This window comes from Lithobates pipiens, unplaced genomic scaffold (assembly GCF_037356315.1).
Source record: "Lithobates pipiens isolate NorthernLeopardFrog02 unplaced genomic scaffold, aLitPip1_a1.2 Scaffold_13, whole genome shotgun sequence".
Taxonomy (NCBI): Eukaryota; Metazoa; Chordata; class Amphibia; order Anura; family Ranidae; genus Lithobates; species Lithobates pipiens.
In genome coordinates, this window is record NW_027507718.1 from 222,748,508 (window position 1) to 222,767,562 (window position 19,055).

Sequence of the window (19,055 nt, forward strand, 5' to 3'; positions counted from 1 at the left end):
GAAGGGGGGTCCCCAAGCCTAAGGGGGGGGGGGGAAGGGGCCAAAGGGGCAAGGGCAGAGGTGCAACTTTTCATCCTGAACAGCCCCAAAAAAGCCAATGATGTTCCAAACACAGAAGACTGGGGGCCTTCCTCCCACAGTGGGAGGTGGTCTCCTCCAGCCAATTTATCTTGGATCATAAGGAGGGGGTACCGCCTGGAATTTACAAGACTTATCCCGCAAAGACTCCTCATCGCACACCTTTCCAGGTGTGTAGAGAAGGCTGAGGCCCTAGTGGGGGTGTTAAAAGAATTTGAGGAGCAAAACATAATGCACAGAATTCCAAAGGGGGGGGGGGGGTTTCTCACATTTGATGTGGAAAAACTCTCAGGAAAATAGACTGATTCTGAACCTAAAACCCAGAACCGGTCTGTATCCTACAAAAGGTTCCGTATGGAATCTATCTTCATGGTCAGAGGCTTACAAATAGTGATGGCCGAACGGTTCGCCCGGCGGTCGTTTCGCGGCGAATTTCCGACATTCGCGGTCCGCACGTTCGAACGCCTTTTTCCGTCGTTCGCCGCGGCGGACTTACGTGTTTAATGTATACAAGAACTTTAACCTTTGGTGACACGTTTATCATGTGATACAGGACAGCCAATTGAGACATGACAGCACATGGACACTTGTACATTCCCCCTAACCTATAAATACACCCGATCCGGTGGCCATTTTACATTCTTTCTTCTGTTACGATAGGGACAGGTTCCTGTGTGGAGTAGGGAGAGATAAACCACTAGCTATTTGGTACACAAAAGTTCTTTTCAGGACTGGTATAGGTGTTAGGTGTTGATAGGTTTGCTGTGCTGCTGATTCTTGCAGCAGCCTGAGTGTCTTTTGTTAGTTTAGAGAAAGGGAAAGGACGGTGTATGCTACAGGGACAGCCAGATTAGTCTTTCATCATCATCATCATCATCATCATCATTAGCTGTTACTATCAAGGTCCACAAAAGAGCTGTTCCAGTAACCACTAATCGTTCTCTTTTTTTGCCAATTTGTATAGGGACAGGAAGGAAGCAGTGTTGTCAGGCAGTGAGGGTAATTTTAAAGACTTGCTGTTATTATTAGTTCCACAAAGGTTCTTTTCAGGACTGGTATCAGTGGTACAGTAATAGGCTTGTACATGTATAATATTCTTTCTTCCAAATATAGAAAGGATATTATACTTGACTGCTGCCCTTCTGCTGCAGTCTGCTAAACATTCACAACTCACTTGTTCCACAAAAGTTCTTATAAGGACTGGTAACTTGGTATAGGGTGCTACGGTACATAGGCTTGAGTGCGGTACAGTCTGCTGTTCTGTAAGGACCGCTATCGGTCCACAATAGATAGGGTTGACGTGCACCACTGCTGACCGCTGCCCTATACTGCAGCAGTCCTTCAGCGGTATAGGGACTGACGTACAGTCTGCTAAACACTAATACACAACCTGCTTGGTCCACAAAAGTTCTTATAAGGACTGGTAACTTGGTATAGGGTGCTACGGTACATAGGCTTGAGTGCGGTACAGTCTGCTGTTCTGTAAGGACCGCTATAGGTCCACAATAGATAGGGTTGACGTGCACCACTGCTGACCGCTCACCTATACTGCAGCAGTCCTTCAGCGGTATAGGGACTGACGTACAGTCTGCTAATCACTAACACACAACCTGCTTGTTCCACAAAAGTTCTTATAAGGACTGGTAACTTGGTATAGGGTGCTACGGTACATAGGCTTGAGTGCGGTACAGTCTGCTGTTCTGTAAGGACCGCTATCGGTCCACAATAGATAGGGTTGACGTGCACCACTGCTGACCGCTGCCCTATACTGCAGCAGTCCTTCAGCGGTATAGGGACTGACGTACAGTCTGCTAAACACTAATACACAACCTGCTTGGTCCACAAAAGTTCTTATAAGGACTGGTAACTTGGTATAGGGTGCTACGGTACATAGGCTTGAGTGCGGTACAGTCTGCTGTTCTGTAAGGACCGCTATCGGTCCACAATAGATAGGGTTGACGTGCACCACTGCTGACCGCTGCCCTATACTGCAGCAGTCCTTCAGCGGTATAGGGACTGACGTACAGTCTGCTAAACACTAATACACAACCTGCTTGGTCCACAAAAGTTCTTATAAGGACTGGTAACTTGGTATAGGGTGCTACGGTACATAGGCTTGAGTGCGGTACAGTCTGCTGTTCTGTAAGGACCGCTATCGGTCCACAATAGATAGGGTTGACGTGCACCACTGCTGACCGCTGCCCTATACTGCAGCAGTCCTTCAGCGGTATAGGGACTGACGTACAGTCTGCTAATCACTAACACACAACCTGCTTGTTCCACAAAAGTTCTTATAAGGACTGGTAACTTGGTATAGGGTGCTACGGTACATAGGCTTGAGTGCGGTACAGTCTGCTGTTCTGTAAGGACCGCTATCGGTCCACAATAGATAGGGTTGACGTGCACCACTGCTGACCGCTGCCCTATACTGCAGCAGTCCTTCAGCGGTATAGGGACTGACGTACAGTCTGCTAAACACTAATACACAACCTGCTTGGTCCACAAAAGTTCTTATAAGGACTGGTAACTTGGTATAGGGTGCTACGGTACATAGGCTTGAGTGCGGTACAGTCTGCTGTTCTGTAAGGACCGCTATCGGTCCACAATAGATAGGGTTGACGTGCACCACTGCTGACCGCTGCCCTATACTGCAGCAGTCCTTCAGCGGTATAGGGACTGACGTACAGTCTGCTAATCACTAACACACAACCTGCTTGTTCCACAAAAGTTCTTATAAGGACTGGTAACTTGGTATAGGGTGCTACGGTACATAGGCTTGAGTGCGGTACAGTCTGCTGTTCTGTAAGGACCGCTATCGGTCCACAATAGATAGGGTTGACGTGCACCACTGCTGACCGCTGCCCTATACTGCAGCAGTCCTTCAGCGGTATAGGGACTGACGTACAGTCTGCTAAACACTAATACACAACCTGCTTGGTCCACAAAAGTTCTTATAAGGACTGGTAACTTGGTATAGGGTGCTACGGTACATAGGCTTGAGTGCGGTACAGTCTGCTGTTCTGTAAGGACCGCTATCGGTCCACAATAGATAGGGTTGACGTGCACCACTGCTGACCGCTGCCCTATACTGCAGCAGTCCTTCAGCGGTATAGGGACTGACGTACAGTCTGCTAATCACTAACACACAACCTGCTTGTTCCACAAAAGTTCTTATAAGGACTGGTAACTTGGTATAGGGTGCTACGGTACATAGGCTTGAGTGCGGTACAGTCTGCTGTTCTGTAAGGACCGCTATAGGTCCACAATAGATAGGGTTGACGTGCACCACTGCTGACCGCTCACCTATACTGCAGCAGTCCTTCAGCGGTATAGGGACTGACGTACAGTCTGCTAATCACTAACACACAACCTGCTTGTTCCACAAAAGTTCTTATAAGGACTGGTAACTTGGTATAGGGTGCTACGGTACATAGGCTTGAGTGCGGTACAGTCTGCTGTTCTGTAAGGACCGCTATCGGTCCACAATAGATAGGGTTGACGTGCACCACTGCTGACCGCTGCCCTATACTGCAGCAGTCCTTCAGCGGTATAGGGACTGACGTACAGTCTGCTAATCACTAACACACAACCTGCTTGTTCCACAAAAGTTCTTATAAGGACTGGTAACTTGGTATAGGGTGCTACGGTACATAGGCTTGAGTGCGGTACAGTCTGCTGTTCTGTAAGGACCGCTATCGGTCCACAATAGATAGGGTTGACGTGCACCACTGCTGACCGCTGCCCTATACTGCAGCAGTCCTTCAGCGGTATAGGGACTGACGTACAGTCTGCTAAACACTAATACACAACCTGCTTGGTCCACAAAAGTTCTTATAAGGACTGGTAACTTGGTATAGGGTGCTACGGTACATAGGCTTGAGTGCGGTACAGTCTGCTGTTCTGTAAGGACCGCTATAGGTCCACAATAGATAGGGTTGACGTGCACCACTGCTGACCGCTCACCTATACTGCAGCAGTCCTTCAGCGGTATAGGGACTAAGAGTTTTGTCACAGGGTCATTTAAAAAATGACATGCAGAGGAAGAGGCAGGCCCTTCCGCAGGGGTGGTAGGGGTAGGGCAGGAGCAACAGGCTTGAGCCAAAGTGGGAAGTTGCAGAAGGTGCGTTCAATTACTTTAAAGGATGCACCAGACTTGGTTGAGTGGCTCGCTCAGCCTTACTCTTCTGCACCCTCCTCATCCTCTCGATCTGCACCCTCTTCTTCACTCTCTGCTATGTGCACCCCCAAAGACACTACCACCAACAACACGACCACCACCACCACCACCACATACCTTCCGCTTGAGTCACTGGAATTATTTTCCGATCCATATCAAGAGGACATTTCTGATGCGCAGCCACTCTTGGTATTGGATCAGGAAGAGGAGGTAGCAACAAGCGCTACTCAGCAGTCTGACGCCAGTACCCAGATCAGCCCAAGGAGGAGGTTGGTCCCCGGTGTTGCTGCCTACTCCGAGATCTCTACTTATAGCGGTGGGGAAGGTGACGTTGATGATGACGTGTCTAGTGATGTCACGTGGGTGCCCACAAGAGAGGAAGAGGAGGGGAGTTCAGAGGGAGATATGGACCAGCAGATAGGGAGGAGAAGCAGCAATGACTTACATTGCACAGCAGGGACAAAGCAGACTGCAAATGTATCAGGAGCGAGTCATCGACCATGTACGGTCACATCTGGCGCTCCCAGGACACCGGCACATGGCTCCGCAGTGTGGGCTTTTTTTAACGTGTCCGCTGCTGACAATAGCGTTGCCATCTGCAATCTTTGCAGTCAACGCGTTAGTCGCGGTAAGCCCAATACTCACCTAGGGACGACCGCCTTAAGAAGGCACATGAGCAGCCATCACCGAGCCCAGTGGGAGCAACGGAACACACAAAGCCACACTGCAGGCTCTCACCGTCCAGCCTCGTCTTCTACTTCTCCTTCTCCTCTCTCCTCACAATTGTCCTCCACTCCACCTTCCATCACGCCAAGCTCACATTTTTCTGCAAAAAGGCAGGCTTCCGTGGGCCTAATGTTTGAGCGTTAAAAAATGATGATGCCGGATAACCCTCTTGCCCAACGGTTGGCGGCTGGCTTGTCAGAACTCATAGCCCGCCAACTACTGCCATATAAACTGGTGGACTCGGAGGCCTTTCGCAAATTTGTGGCCATTGGAACACCACAATGGAAGGTCCCAGGAAGGAAGTATTTCTCAGAGAAGGGCATCCCAGAGCTATATGGCCATGTTCAGCGGCAAGTGAATGTATCTCTGGCACACAGTGTCGGTGCCAAGATACATCTGACCACAGACACGTGGTCTAGCAAACACGGGCAGGGAAGGTATATCAGTTTTACTGCCCACTGGGTGAACCTTCTGACGGCCGTCAAGCATGTAACCCGTGGCACCCGTGTAGATTTGGTTTTACCGCCACGGATTGCATGCAGGCCTGACTCTTCTTCTCCTCCTCCTACTCCATCCTCCTCCCTCTCCTCCTCAGCTGCCTCCTCCTTTTCCGCTGCTAGCGTCTCTTCCACTGCACCGCCCAAGCTCCCCAGAACCTATTCCACATGCCAGGTGAGACGTTGCCATGCCGTGCTGCGTCTGTTGTGCCTGGAAGCAAAGAGCCACACTGGCCCGGCACTCCTTTCAGCTTTGCGTTCACAGGCAGATGAGTGGCTAACACCGCTCAATTTGACAGTTGGTAAAGTGGTGTGTGACAACGGTGCCAATCTGCTTAGCGCATTGAAACAGGGCAAAATCACGCACGTGCCGTGCATGGCACACGTCTTAAACTTGGTCGTGCAGCGATTCCTTGTCAAATACCCTGGGGTCCAGGACATCTTGCGGCAGGCAAGGAAAATCTCGGCCCATTTCAGAAGATCTTACACGGCCATGGCTCGCCTTGCTGACATTCAGCGGCGACACCATCTGCCGGTCAGACGTCTTATTTGCGATTGCCCGACGCGATGGAACTCAACCTTCTATATGCTTGATAGGCTGCTCCAGCAGAAACGTGCAGTTAACGTCTACCTGTATGAACTCTGCGAAAGAAACGGTTCTGGGGAGCTGGGTTTTTTTTCACCGCGCCAGTGGCTGCTCATGCGCGACACATGCAGACTTCTGCGGCCATTTGAGGAGATCACCAAACTGGTCAGTCGCAGCCATGGCGCCATCAGTGACATGGTACCTTATGCCTTCTTTCTGGAGCGTGCATTGCGTCGTGTCATTGATCAGGCTGTGGAGGAGCAGGAGCGGGAAGATGAGGAAGTCGCAATGCTGGATGAATTCCCAGGGGGGGCTACTCTATCTGAGACAAGTCAACAACAGGAGTCTGATGAGGAGTCAGAGGAGGATGGTGCCGGGGCGGATGAGCAGGAGCAAGAAGAGCATGCTTTAAACCTTTCTGGGATCCCTGTTGTGCGTGGATGGGGAGAGGAGAATGAAGAGGACGACATTATCCTGGATGATGAGCAGGAGCCAGGCCACCACACCGCTTCCACTTTAGTGCAAATGGGGGCCTTCATGCTCCAGTGTTTTAATAGGGACCCCCGTATAAAAAGCATGAGGGTCAAGGACCAGTACTGGGTGGCAACGTACTTAGACCCCCGGTACAAACACAAAATGGCGGAAATGTTACCGCCGTCGCAGAGGGCTGTCAGAATGCAGCACTTCCAGGCCTTGCTTCGAGAAATGCTGCATTCTGCTTTTGCGTGCGCTGGCAGAGGAGCAATTCCCACTCCCAGAGAAGGATTTGCGGGTACCAATCCAACAGCGCCTGCAAGAAGAGGCCGGTTTGAAGATGTGTTGGTGACTTCGGATATGAGGTCATTCTTTCAGCCGACCCATCGACAGGTGTCATCCGGATCCAGCATCAGGGAACGCCTAGACCGTCAGGTGTCCGACTACATTGGGTTAACGGCCGATGTGGACGCTCTGAGGAGTGATGAACCCCTAGACTACTGGGTGGGCAGGCTTGACCTCTGGCCAGAGCTTGCCCAATTTGCAATCGAACTGTTGGCTTGCCCCTCATCCAGTGTCCTGTCCGAAAGGACGTTCAGCGCAGCAGGGGGGATTGTGACCGATAAGCGTACTCGCCTAGCTCACCACAGTGTTAACTACCTCACATTTCTAAAAATGAATGAGGCATGGATCTCGGAGGAATTCAACACATGTGACCAGTAGACCATGTATATGTCTATAAACTATTTTTTTAATCAAGCACACAGACCTTCTTAATTCATTTGGCTCACTTCCTTGACCCAAAAAAGCACACCGTACTATATGCCCCTACCCTCCTCTTTGAAGAGGTTGAGCGGTGTCATATTTCTACTGGGGCTGCTTATGATATCCCTGTGCTGTGCTGACTTCCTCCTGGGGGTTCTTATTATGAAGGGATCACACTATCCCTGTGCTGTGCTGACTTCCTCCTGGGGGTTCTTATTATGAGGGGATCACACCATCCCTGTGCTGTGCTGACTTCCTCCTGGGGCTGCTTACGGTGCTGCTGTCAGCGCTGTATGTCACGGTGCTGCTGTCAGCGCTGTATGTCACGGTGCTGCTGTCAGCGCTGTATGTCACGGTGCTGCTGTCAGCGCTGTATGTCACGGTGCTGCTGTCAGCGCTGTATGTCACGGTGCTGCTGTCAGCGCTGTATGTCACGGTGCTGCTGTCAGCGCTGTATGTCACGGTGCTGCTGTCAGATGCCTCTATCACGGTGCATGTGTCATTCCGGTATGTCACGCTGCTGGTGATCATCTCCTGCACCCTCTTCTTTGCCTACCCTGGTCCCTGACCTTCCCTCTCCTCCATTGCCTTCATTAGCTCCATAGTCCTGAATTGTTAGAACAATTTCCCAAATAAAATAAAAATGCTTGTAGTTATCGATCCCAAATTCACCTCATACATGTATTATGTCATTGTCCAGATGGTGGGACTACGTTTTACCCCCTAATAATTACCACGTGGCCGCAAATTCGACATGAAGGTTTGCAAAGTTCGCCTCCCATTGAAGTCAATGGGGCCCGCGGCGAACGTTCTGTTTCGCGAACGTTTGGGTCCGTTCGCATTTTGCGTTCGCGAAACGTCCCGTCGGAAGTTCGTCCATCACTACTTACAAACCAAGAATTGTTACATGGTGTCCCTAGATCTTAAGATCGCCTTCCTCAACGTCCCTATCCCAGAAGATTTCCAGAAGTTTCTTGATCTGGTTGTGAACATAGATAATCCATCTACAGTTTAAAGTGCTTCCATTCGGCCTATCCTCGTCACCCCGAATCTTCACAAAGGTCATGGCAGAGGCCATGGCCTTTCTGCAACTCAAAGGAGTCTTAATTATAGCTTATCTGGACGACCTGCTTCTATTTGCAGTATCTCCAGAACAGCTAACCAGAAATCTGGAACTGACTAAGTATGTTCTGACAGGTCTGGGGTGGTTGCTGAACCTGGAAAATTCCAGCATGATTCCATCTCAGCGCATCACCTACCTAGGATACCTGCTGGACTCCGCTCAGTTTAGTTTTTTTTTTTTTTTTCTCCTCCCGGCAGAAGTTACAAATATTGGACAAGGCAGTGGCCTCTCTAGCTCCAAAACAACCAGCAGGTCTCTATAAGGGCAGTAATGTCAACTATCCCAGCAGTTCAGTGGGCAGCGCTACAGTTTTGTCCCCTCCAATCCTTTGTCCTAAAATCATGGGACCACAGCCAGGATTTGTTAGACACCTTAGTATACATTCCACCTCGGGTAAAAAAGGTGGAGGATAATGGTGAACCTGTCACAGGGTCGTCTGTGGCTCATTCGGTCTCCAGGGTGGTAACCACAAATGCAAAGGTTGGGGCGCACACTTGGGAACCCTACTGGCACGAGGAGCTCAAAAGGTCATCCAATTGGGACTGAACGCAATCAGATTGGCGCTCGGGTCCTTCAGGAAGGCATGACAAGGCCACCACACTTAAGTGTACTCCGACAATTCATCCATGGCCACTTATGTAAACAAGGCTGCATGAGTAGCACAATCCTGTTGTCCTTAGCAACAGCAGTCCTAAGTTGGGCCGAGACCAATGCACTCTTCCTATTGGTAAAGTCGTGGTGGTGGACTTTCTCAGCAGAAAGCAGCCAAGAGCGATTGGGTCCTCAACCAGGAAGTCTTCAATCTCATAACCAAAAGATGGGGACCCACCGAGGTGGACCTCTTCACATCAAGGGACAATGCAAAAAACCCTTGTTTCTTCTCCTTAAACAGGTGGGCAGATGCACTACGGGTGGATGGGCTAACAGCTGGCATTTCAAAAGATGCTATGCCTTCCCACCTCCGGTCTTGCTACTGGCAGTGCTGAGAATTTCAGATTGAGAACGCCTCTGATCTTGGCACCACATTGGCCCAGAAGGTCCTGGTTCTTGGTCCTCAAACAGTTATCAGTAGAACCTCCTTTGGTTCCTACTACTCCAGGAGGATCTCCTTTCACAGGGCCTGGTCATTTTGTCCCTAGGTACATCGATAGAACTTGGCAGCCTGGCTGAGGAAGGATTATTAAAAACCAAGGGATTCTCAGGCTGATATGCAGTCTCCTCTATAGCATAAAGATGCGCCGGATCTACCAAAAGGTCTGGGTTTGCTTTAAGGATTGGTGCGCAGGAAATTCTAAGGTGCAGAGTCCCATAGCAGTTGGAGTTTTTGCAGCGAGAGGCAGATAAAGGGTTAGCCATGAGTACCCTTGAGACAGGTATCAGCGCTTGGTGCACATTTGGAAAAGCCTCTGGCCACCAACCCTTGGGTGGTCAGATTTTTCAGAGCTCTAGCAAGAGACCAGTTCAAGAACCACCTTTCCCAAAGTGGGACCCATCTTTGGTGTTACAGGCCCTAACAGAGCCACAATTTGAACCTTCAGAAAATTGTTCACTAAAGGATCTTGCTTTCAAGACTGCATTTGTGGTTAGTGACAACTGCCAGGAGGGTCAGCGAAACTAAGGCTTTATCAGTCAGACCCCCTTGTTATATTTTTTGGATGGGGTAGTTTTCAAAACTGATCTGTCATTCTTGTCCAAAGTGGCTTCGTAGCTTCATAGAAGCCAGGGGGTGGTCTTGCCCACGTTCTGCCCTAATCCCTCAGGAGAATGGTAATTTAAATTTCACACCGGAGATGTATCCTGCAGTACTTGACCCTTACTGATTTTATCAGTTCTGATTCTTATATTCTGGGGCGAGGAAGGGGTACAAACCATCCTGATGCCCTATTGCCAGATGGCTCAAGGTAACATTGTTCAGGCCTAATACTTTGGCAGTGAAAGGGGTTCCTGTGGGTATAAAAGCACTCTACTAGGGCTATGGCGGCTTCTCAAGCGGAAAGGGCTGGAGTGATGCCACAGCAAATTTGAAAAGCAGCAATGTGCTCCAGTTTCGCCACCTTTTGTAAGACCTTACAGGGTGGACCTGGTGTGGGGAAAATGAGCAAGCCTTGGGTGAAAAGGTTTTGCAAGCTATAGTCCCACCCTAAATTGTAAGTGCTCATCTATCCTCTCAATTGTGGCTGTCCTGAAAGATGGTAGGGGAAAATTTTAATTGAGCTTACCGTTAAAGTCTATTCCAGTAGTCTTTCTGGACAGCACTAGTTACCCACCTGAATTTTTGGGGAATCTTGAGGAAGACCTCAACACAGGCATGGTAGTAATATGTGATATGTTATTAATGTGTTTGTCTCCACAGCTGGCCGGAGGTACTCTTAGAAAGTCTGGCAGGGGGAAGTGGAAATGTATGGGCTGGTGCAGTGTTTCCTAGGAGCCAAGGTCTCAGTTGTGGTTGTACCAGAATAGATGTTACCGGTAAGCGTAATGTTAATTTTTCTCCACAATTTACCAATTGACTTGGCATTCGTATTTTCATAGCGTGACCGCTGCATCTTTTTCAGTGACTAAAATCCATTGTGATTTTTCAACAAAAACGGAATGGAAATGTGAGGGAAGGAAGTTTACCCACCTCAACTTCCACTTTCTTCAAAGCTCTGCCTGTCCAAGCCCCAGCCCCCTGACAAGCTGTATAGGCAGATATGCAGGCTCCTGCTGCCTGGGAGTTCTGGAACCATGCCCTGCAAACCATGTGAGTGTTTCCTCTCAGCAAGGTAGCAGTGCTTGGCACCATGTAGTAGAACAGCCTCCCCAGACAAGTTTTCTGCCCTATGCACTCCCTCACTCCCCACTTACTTCCCCATCTCCACTAAGTGTTGGATTTTTACTTCAGGAGTATATAATGAGTTTAAAAATGTTAGAGAAATGCTTATCGTGAATGTAAACCCACATATATCCAGTGACGTGAGCAGCTTCAGATGATGAAACCAATCTCCCCTACGTTTTTACTTGCATAACTGCTGTCTTCAGCTTTCACACTCAGGTCAGAGTTCATGAATGGGGTTTACAATAGGGTGACCAGACTTCCCCGGTTCTGACAGTCCCCAGAGCCTGTCTGTCTCCGTATTGCAGGGTGGTTGCCAAGGCAGAGCAGTGACGTCTCTAGGGGGAGCACGGGGGGGGGGGGGGGGGTGGGGGTTGTGCTGCACCTGGGTGCCCCAGGCCAGAGGAGTAACACCTGTGGGCAGCGGCGCCACTTACAGCACACCCCTACACTCATCTGTGTCTCTCCAGCTATCTCACTGGCTCAGTCGAGTAAACTGAAGCCACCCTCCCCCCTCTGTTTACATCTACACAGGAGGAGGGAGTCCGAGGGACACCGCTGAGTGAATCCCACGTTCTGAGGTCTGTACTTGGCATAGTAATGTGGATGGACAGGAGAGGGGGGAATAGTGACCAGGAAGGGGGGGTTAAACAATGGAGAGATAGGGGGACTAAAAGGATGTGGGGGGGTGTGCTATAGGAGGGGAGAGGGGGAGCTGCACTGAGGTGTCAACCATAAGCACGTCACTAGCCACATTGCCTGCCACCGGATGTACCTTCCTAACATCTGGTGTCCCCATCAGTCCTAACATCTCGTGTCCCCATGTCGGGGGGGGGGGGGGGGGGGTGGCCCAGTCTGGATGTCGGGGGGGGGGGGGGTAGTCTGTCTGGATGTGGGGGGCCCAGTCTGTGGATGTTAGTCTGTGGATGTCGGGGGGCTAGTCTGGATGTCAGGGGGACACGAGATGTTGGGAGGACTGATGGGGACACGAGATGTTGGGAGGACTGATGGGGACACGAGATGTTGGGAGGACTGATGGGGACACGAGATGTTGGGAGGACTGATGGGGACACGAGATGTTGGGAGGACTGATGGGGACACGAGATGTTGGGAGGACTGATGGGGACACGAGATGTTGGGAGGACTGATGGGGACACGAGATGTTGGGAGGACTGATGGGGACACGAGATGTTGGGAGGACTGATGGGGACACGAGATGTTGGGAGGACTGATGGGGACACGAGATGTTGGGAGGACTGATGGGGACACGAGATGTTGGGAGGACTGATGGGGACACGAGATGTTGGGAGGACTGATGGGGACACGAGATGTTGGGAGGACTGATGGGGACACGAGATGTTGGGAGGACTGATGGGGACACGAGATGTTGGGAGGACTGATGGGGACACGAGATGTTGGGAGGACTGATGGGGACACGAGATGTTGGGAGGACTGATGGGGACACGAGATGTTGGGAGGACTGATGGGGACACGAGATGTTGGGAGGACTGATGGGGACACGAGATGTTGGGAGGACTGATGGGGACACGAGATGTTGGGAGGACTGATGGGGACACGAGATGTTGGGAGGACTGATGGGGACACGAGATGTTGGGAGGACTGATGGGGACACGAGATGTTGGGAGGACTGATGGGGACACGAGATGTTGGGAGGACTGATGGGGACACGAGATGTTGGGAGGACTGATGGGGACACGAGATGTTGGGAGGACTGATGGGGACACGAGATGTTGGGAGGACTGATGGGGACACGAGATGTTGGGAGGACTGATGGGGACACGAGATGTTGGGAGGACTGATGGGGACACGAGATGTTGGGAGGACTGATGGGGACACGAGATGTTGGGAGGACTGATGGGGACACGAGATGTTGGGAGGACTGATGGGGACACGAGATGTTGGGAGGACTGATGGGGACACGAGATGTTGGGAGGACTGATGGGGACACGAGATGTTGGGAGGACTGATGGGGACACGAGATGTTAGGAAGGTACATCTGGTGGCAGGCAGTGTGGCTAGTGACGTGCTTATGGTGAGTTGAATGATTTAATTTCATATTACAATGTAATAGAAAGGAAATAATGCGCTTCAATCATGCGCCGGGATGATTGAAGCGCTAACACCAGGTATTTGGAGTATCTTTATCTGCTGATTGTCAAACTCTGGAAATCACATATTGCTATTGTGGTGTAGGATCGGGGGGCTGCTGTCCCTCCATCCCTCCCCCCCCCTCTTTCCCTCTCCATCCCGCATTAATCTCAGACTCTAACCACACCCCTTTGAGCCACGCCCCCACGTAAGCCATGCCCACAATTTTACCTAAACCACGCCCATATTTTGCCACGCTGTGCGCGCTGCATTTTCACCTTTTCCTATGCCACACCTATAACCGCATGCCCTGCCCCCTAATTATAATACAGCTCCACCTACTGCCAAAAAAGTGTCCCGAGTTTGTTTTATTTTTTTACAATGTTGGCATCTATGGAGTACACCTACTGTTTAATGGATAGAACTCTTGGCTGCCTAACTTCCATGTCTTGAGCCACAAATGATTGTATCTCTAATACTATGATCTATTTCGCTGTACTGGTTTGCTGCTGCATTGTTGGTTGTAATTTGTAAAAAAAATCTAAGTTTATTTCAGTTCAATTGCAGGGTTTTTTGTATTTATCCAGAGGGCTGTCCTTTTTATAAAATCTGTTTTTTTGTTTTTTAGGTCTACTTGCATAAACTGTACCTAGATGATAAAGCTGTAACAAAAACTCAGATTTTGTCTTTGACCAATGTTAATCAGGTCTCATCCTTTGATTACATTTTACAAGATCGAAATTTTGTATTTGCTGTAAAAAATGGGGGCTACATAGCTTCAATAAAAAGCAAAGATCGTGAATCTGCGGATTGGAAAAAAGTAATACATGTTGAAGACAGTGTGACTTCCATTGCTGTGGACTGGATAAATGGAAACATATACTGGATTAGCACATCTAAGCCATACATTCAGGTTACCACGTCAAATGGTTTGTACAAAACTGTGGTGGTAAAAAATCTGTATCAACCGTTCTGCCTTACTATCTTCCCATCCACTGGTATGATGTGCTATTTTGATGCTGGATCAGTAATTCAGGAGAAATCTTCAAAGATAGAATGTGCTGACATGGATGGAATCGAGCCAAGAGTTTTGTGGATTAAAAGCAAATTTGTGGTAGGACTGAGCTTTGCAGACTCCGGAAGTAAGATTTATTGGGCGGACAGAGGTAAAGTTTACCAGTTTTTACTGTTGGGTTTTTGTTTAGTTTTTCCCTCCCATTTAAAGCTTTTGTACTTTCCAGAAAAGGCATTTGTTTTGGGTGGTCTGTTGCCTTGTTTATCTGCCATAAGCACTTGTTAAACTTTTGCCAAGCGGTCCACTTGAGACCAAGGAATGGGGTTCAAAACCTACCCTTTCATATGTCCTTTGTCTTCCTGACTCAAGGATCAGCTTTGGGAGGGTTTGTTAGGTGTTCTATCAAGCAGTCACAAATGTGTTCAGGAACTATCCTTCATGTCTTACTAGAGATCTGTGTCCTAGAATGTAAATGGATTAAAAGCTTTTTGGTGCAGCACTAAATTTCAAGCTGGTCCCGGAATAAAAATGTCTGTTCCTTGGTTGGGCCTTCAGCTCCTAGTGAACTAGAGCCTGTCTTAAAATCCAGCAGGGAGTTGCATGCTAGATTTTGATAGAAAATTGGAAGATCTTTACCAAATTTCTAACTGATTTGGGATGTGGAAAACTACAGATTTCTGCATAGTTCTTTGTCATATGTGGTCAGTGTTGGCACAATTTTGTGTTGGGCTTCCAACTAATCTAAATGGACAGTTTCTTTGAAAACCTTATAAAATGTATTAATTTTTACAAAAACTAAGGACAGGTTTAACTTCCGCCATATTTGGTCTTCTGCCAATTAAGTGAAGATATCAAGTCCTGAGCTAACCAATGGGAAATTGAAACCCACCGCCATATACAGAACCTTATACTTCTATTTGATCCAGAGACCAAAATCCTGGTCCCATTTGCACCAACAGGAAAAATCCTTCTGGTATCCCCAGATTAACAATATCTGCAGTTATTTTAGCTTTGACAGTTAATTTTGTCTAGTGATTTGCATCTAGCTTTGGTGTATGTATGGTTTACTGTGAAGTAACCTTTCTGTATTCAAAAGGTTAAACTTTTTTTCCTCCAGCACGCCTGGTGAAAATCCCCCCCTCTATGGTTAAATCTCAACCTTCATTTGACCCTATACAGTAGTGCATTGCTGGGGCTTGAAAGTCTTGAAAATCCCTATTCTAAAAATGTTCAGACTGATGGGCAGAGGCACTGTATTAAGAACAATAAAGGAGGATTTAAGGAAAGTTGACTTCAAAATGTACTTTACAATGCCACAAAATGTAGAAATCTGTCTCTTAGGGCTGTTACCAGTATGTTCAAACTATTAGTGGCTACTTGTCACAATGCCAAACATCAGCCTAACATGAATGGTCATCCCTCTCGGTGCTTTCTGCCAAAGGGTGTGCACAATGAGGCGCTAATTTTAAAGTACACATCTTGATCTAGAAAGATTAACACCAGTGGGCCACCCTGAAACCTGTTCTAGCACAATCTGAAGGGTAGAGTGTTAAACCGAATGCCAAAAAGCTCATCGGGCAGAGGCTAGCTTAAAGCCTTAACCATAAGTGTAGTTCTAGGAGAGACTCCTTAAAGCACCAGATGTGCAAAATGTTCATGTTAACAGTCCAAAAAAAATGAATATATATATATATATATATATATATATATATATATATATATATATATATATATATATATATATATATATATATATATATATATATATATATATAGTCCAATAATTCTGTGCTCTGTAGTAATGAACATAAACACTTGTGAATCCCAAATTGCACTCCATTTAATACGCCAGGGGGGTTATTTATGAAAGGCAAATCCACTTTGCACTGCAAGTACACTTAAAAGTGCAGTCGCTGTAGATCCGAGGGGGATATGCAAGGAAAACCGTTTTAGCTTGCACATGATTGGATGTTAAAATCAGCAGCGCTTTACCTCATTCCAGATTTACCCCTCGGCTTTAAAGCAACTGTACTTCCACCTGCACTTGTAGTGCAAAGTGGATTTTCCTTTCATAAATAACCCCCACGTGCCTTAACGTGAAGTAAATGCACTCGCCCTTCACATAGACCTTCACACTAGGTCTAAAAAGGTCATATGTATCTCCCTTTTCATCTTTTGCAGGGACTATCCAACTCTGCTCTTCTGCCTTGGCTTTAAGAAGCACTTGCCGCCTCTCCTCATCAGCAGAGACAACACAATTGTTTCTAGTGCTCTGTTTTAATCAGAGCGCGTATAGCTTGGACTTTTAGAACTATCGCAGAACAGCCAGAGTTCCAGTATAATCCTCCCCACTAGCTCCCCGGCAGCAACTTCTCGGTGACGTGCTACTTCCTTCCATCCACCCAACACATTGTCCACAAGACCTCTTCATAAGAGGTCTTTATTGCTTAAAGCCCTGCTCAATCTGGCTGCAGAAGGTGTGTGTGTGTGTGTGTGTGTGTGTGTGTGTGTGTGTGTGTGTGTGTGTTTTTTTCATAGGGGAATATGATAGTAGAAAAGTAGAGGTGATATACTGCAACCTTTGAGATGAAAGCGGAAATCACTAGTTAAGATGACAATTGAATTTTAATGCAATTTTGATCAAAGCTTTCAATGTGTTTTGCAGTATATGGTACCATTGAATCAATTCAAGTGGATGGATCAAATTACAAGGTGATACAAAGTGGTCTTCATGGCCTAAATCTATTTACTGCTGGAGAAGGTTATTTGCTCTGGACTGTGTTTGCTAATGGTATGTATCAAGATATTATTTTATTTTTATTTATTTTTTTATCACTTCAGCCCTGGAAGGATTTGCCCTCTTCCTGACCAGAGCACTTTTTGGGATACGGCACTGTCGCTTTAACTGACAATTGTGCGGTCGTGCGATGTTGCGACAATTTACATTTTTTTTTTTTTTTCTCCCACAAAGCTTTCTTTTGGTGGTATTTGATCACCTCTGGTGTGTGGGGCTTTTTTTGTAAGTGAAAATTTTGAAGAATTTTTTTTTTTGCAATTTTCCCAAAAAAACATTTTCGTTTAGGCCGATTTATGTATTCTACATATTTTTGGTAAAAAATCGTCATAAGCGTATATTGACTTGTACAAAATTTATAGCGGCTACAAAATAAGGCATAGATTTATGGTATTAGTTATTTTTATTTTCTCGTGACTGCAACCTTGTGGCAGACACGGAAAACAAGCCTCATCAGATAGCTTGAACTCACCAATACCGATTTCCATCCACAGATTATTTTATTCTGAGCATCAGATTACAGCAGATTATGTGGTCAAAAGATATTGTCTGTAGCTTACAATGTAGAATACATGTGCTCTGCTATATGAGGCTTGTTACTCCATTGACACGAAGTACAAAACAGGAAGAAGGGTGGAGCATTACATACAAAGGAAGTATGTCATAACATAATGGAAAAAAATTCTATGCCCTGTTGGGGCAGCACACACTGGTTACTGTGTAAATGAGACTAGGGGGCGATCAAGGGGGTTAACTATGTTCTAACTGTAGGGGGAATGGGCTCACTAGAACCTGAGATCATTGCTCTCGATCACTGGGAGCAGTAGGTCCCTGTCATGTTGCTAGGCAGAACAGGGAAATGCCTTGTTTACATCTCCCTGCTCTGCCTCTGTGTCCCGATCGTGGGCCACTGGTGGACATTGAGACTGCAGGGCATGTTCACGCCCACTAGCCCGCCATTTAAAGGGGCCATGCAGGTGCACCCATTTGCGCAGGCATGCCATTGTGACTACTTATATCACCATACACTGGTCGGCTGAAAGTAGGGGGAAACCCTGCTTCCCCTACTTTCAGTGATTGGACCTTTTGTACAGTATATTAGAGGTGGTTACTGGAGTACAGATGTTCAGTGTGTACACACAGGCTATATAGTGCATACGAATACACACTCTTACAATTGCTGAATATTTTTTATTTTTTTTGTTTTGCAAGGGTCAGGGTTACTGTGCATTACGTAGAGTGCAGGGTTCAGGAATGAGTTGCGTAAGGAATGCAGAGTTCAAGGGTGTGCTACGTTTCAGCTGGATAAAGTCCTGCGTAAAAGTTTACAATGCAATACTGTCTACTGCTATGAATAATACAGCCACAGCACCTATGATCATTATCATGCTGATGGTCACTCTGTACAACCTATAGTAGCAGTCATACAGGAGTCTCATGCAGTACAGTGATCATCAGCATGATGATCACAGGTGCTGTGGCAAGAATGTATCCAGGTGCAGAACAGTTGGAAGTAAGCTGGGAATGAGTGTCAGGTGCACAATCAGTTTGTGGACTCCTAGTGTGGAATTCCCAAATCTGAGACAGCAGGATGTGTTCAGTGCAGATTTATGTGAGTGGAGAGCAGATGGTTAACTGGAAAGGGGAGGGGTGAGGATCGATGTGAGTGTCTGATCACTGCATAGTCTTACCGGGCGCATGTACAGCTATGTAGTACACAGGGGGTAGGGAAGTAAAGTTGGGGTGAAAGGTGCCAGATGTAGAATGTAGCGGGAGAAAGGGAAAGTAATTTCTCTCCTATCACCTTGATCATTGCAGAAAGTTCTGCAGCTTCTGTTCATGTCTCCCCACGTTGCTTCCTCTCACCCCAAGACAAGGAGCCTGTGAGATGAATCT

General features: G+C 47.6%; 1 protein-coding gene across 1 annotated transcript in view; it reads left to right on the top strand.

Annotated features, from left to right (window-relative positions):
• LOC143975874 (uncharacterized) overlaps nucleotides 1-19,055 on the top strand; it is a 215,635-nt gene that overhangs the window by 175,386 nt on the left and 21,194 nt on the right. The window contains exons 26-27 of the mRNA XM_077478427.1: nucleotides 13,979-14,516; nucleotides 17,031-17,156. Coding sequence (XP_077334553.1) covers nucleotides 13,979-14,516; nucleotides 17,031-17,156 — 664 coding nt within the window. The remainder of the gene's footprint in view (nucleotides 1-13,978; nucleotides 14,517-17,030; nucleotides 17,157-19,055) is intronic.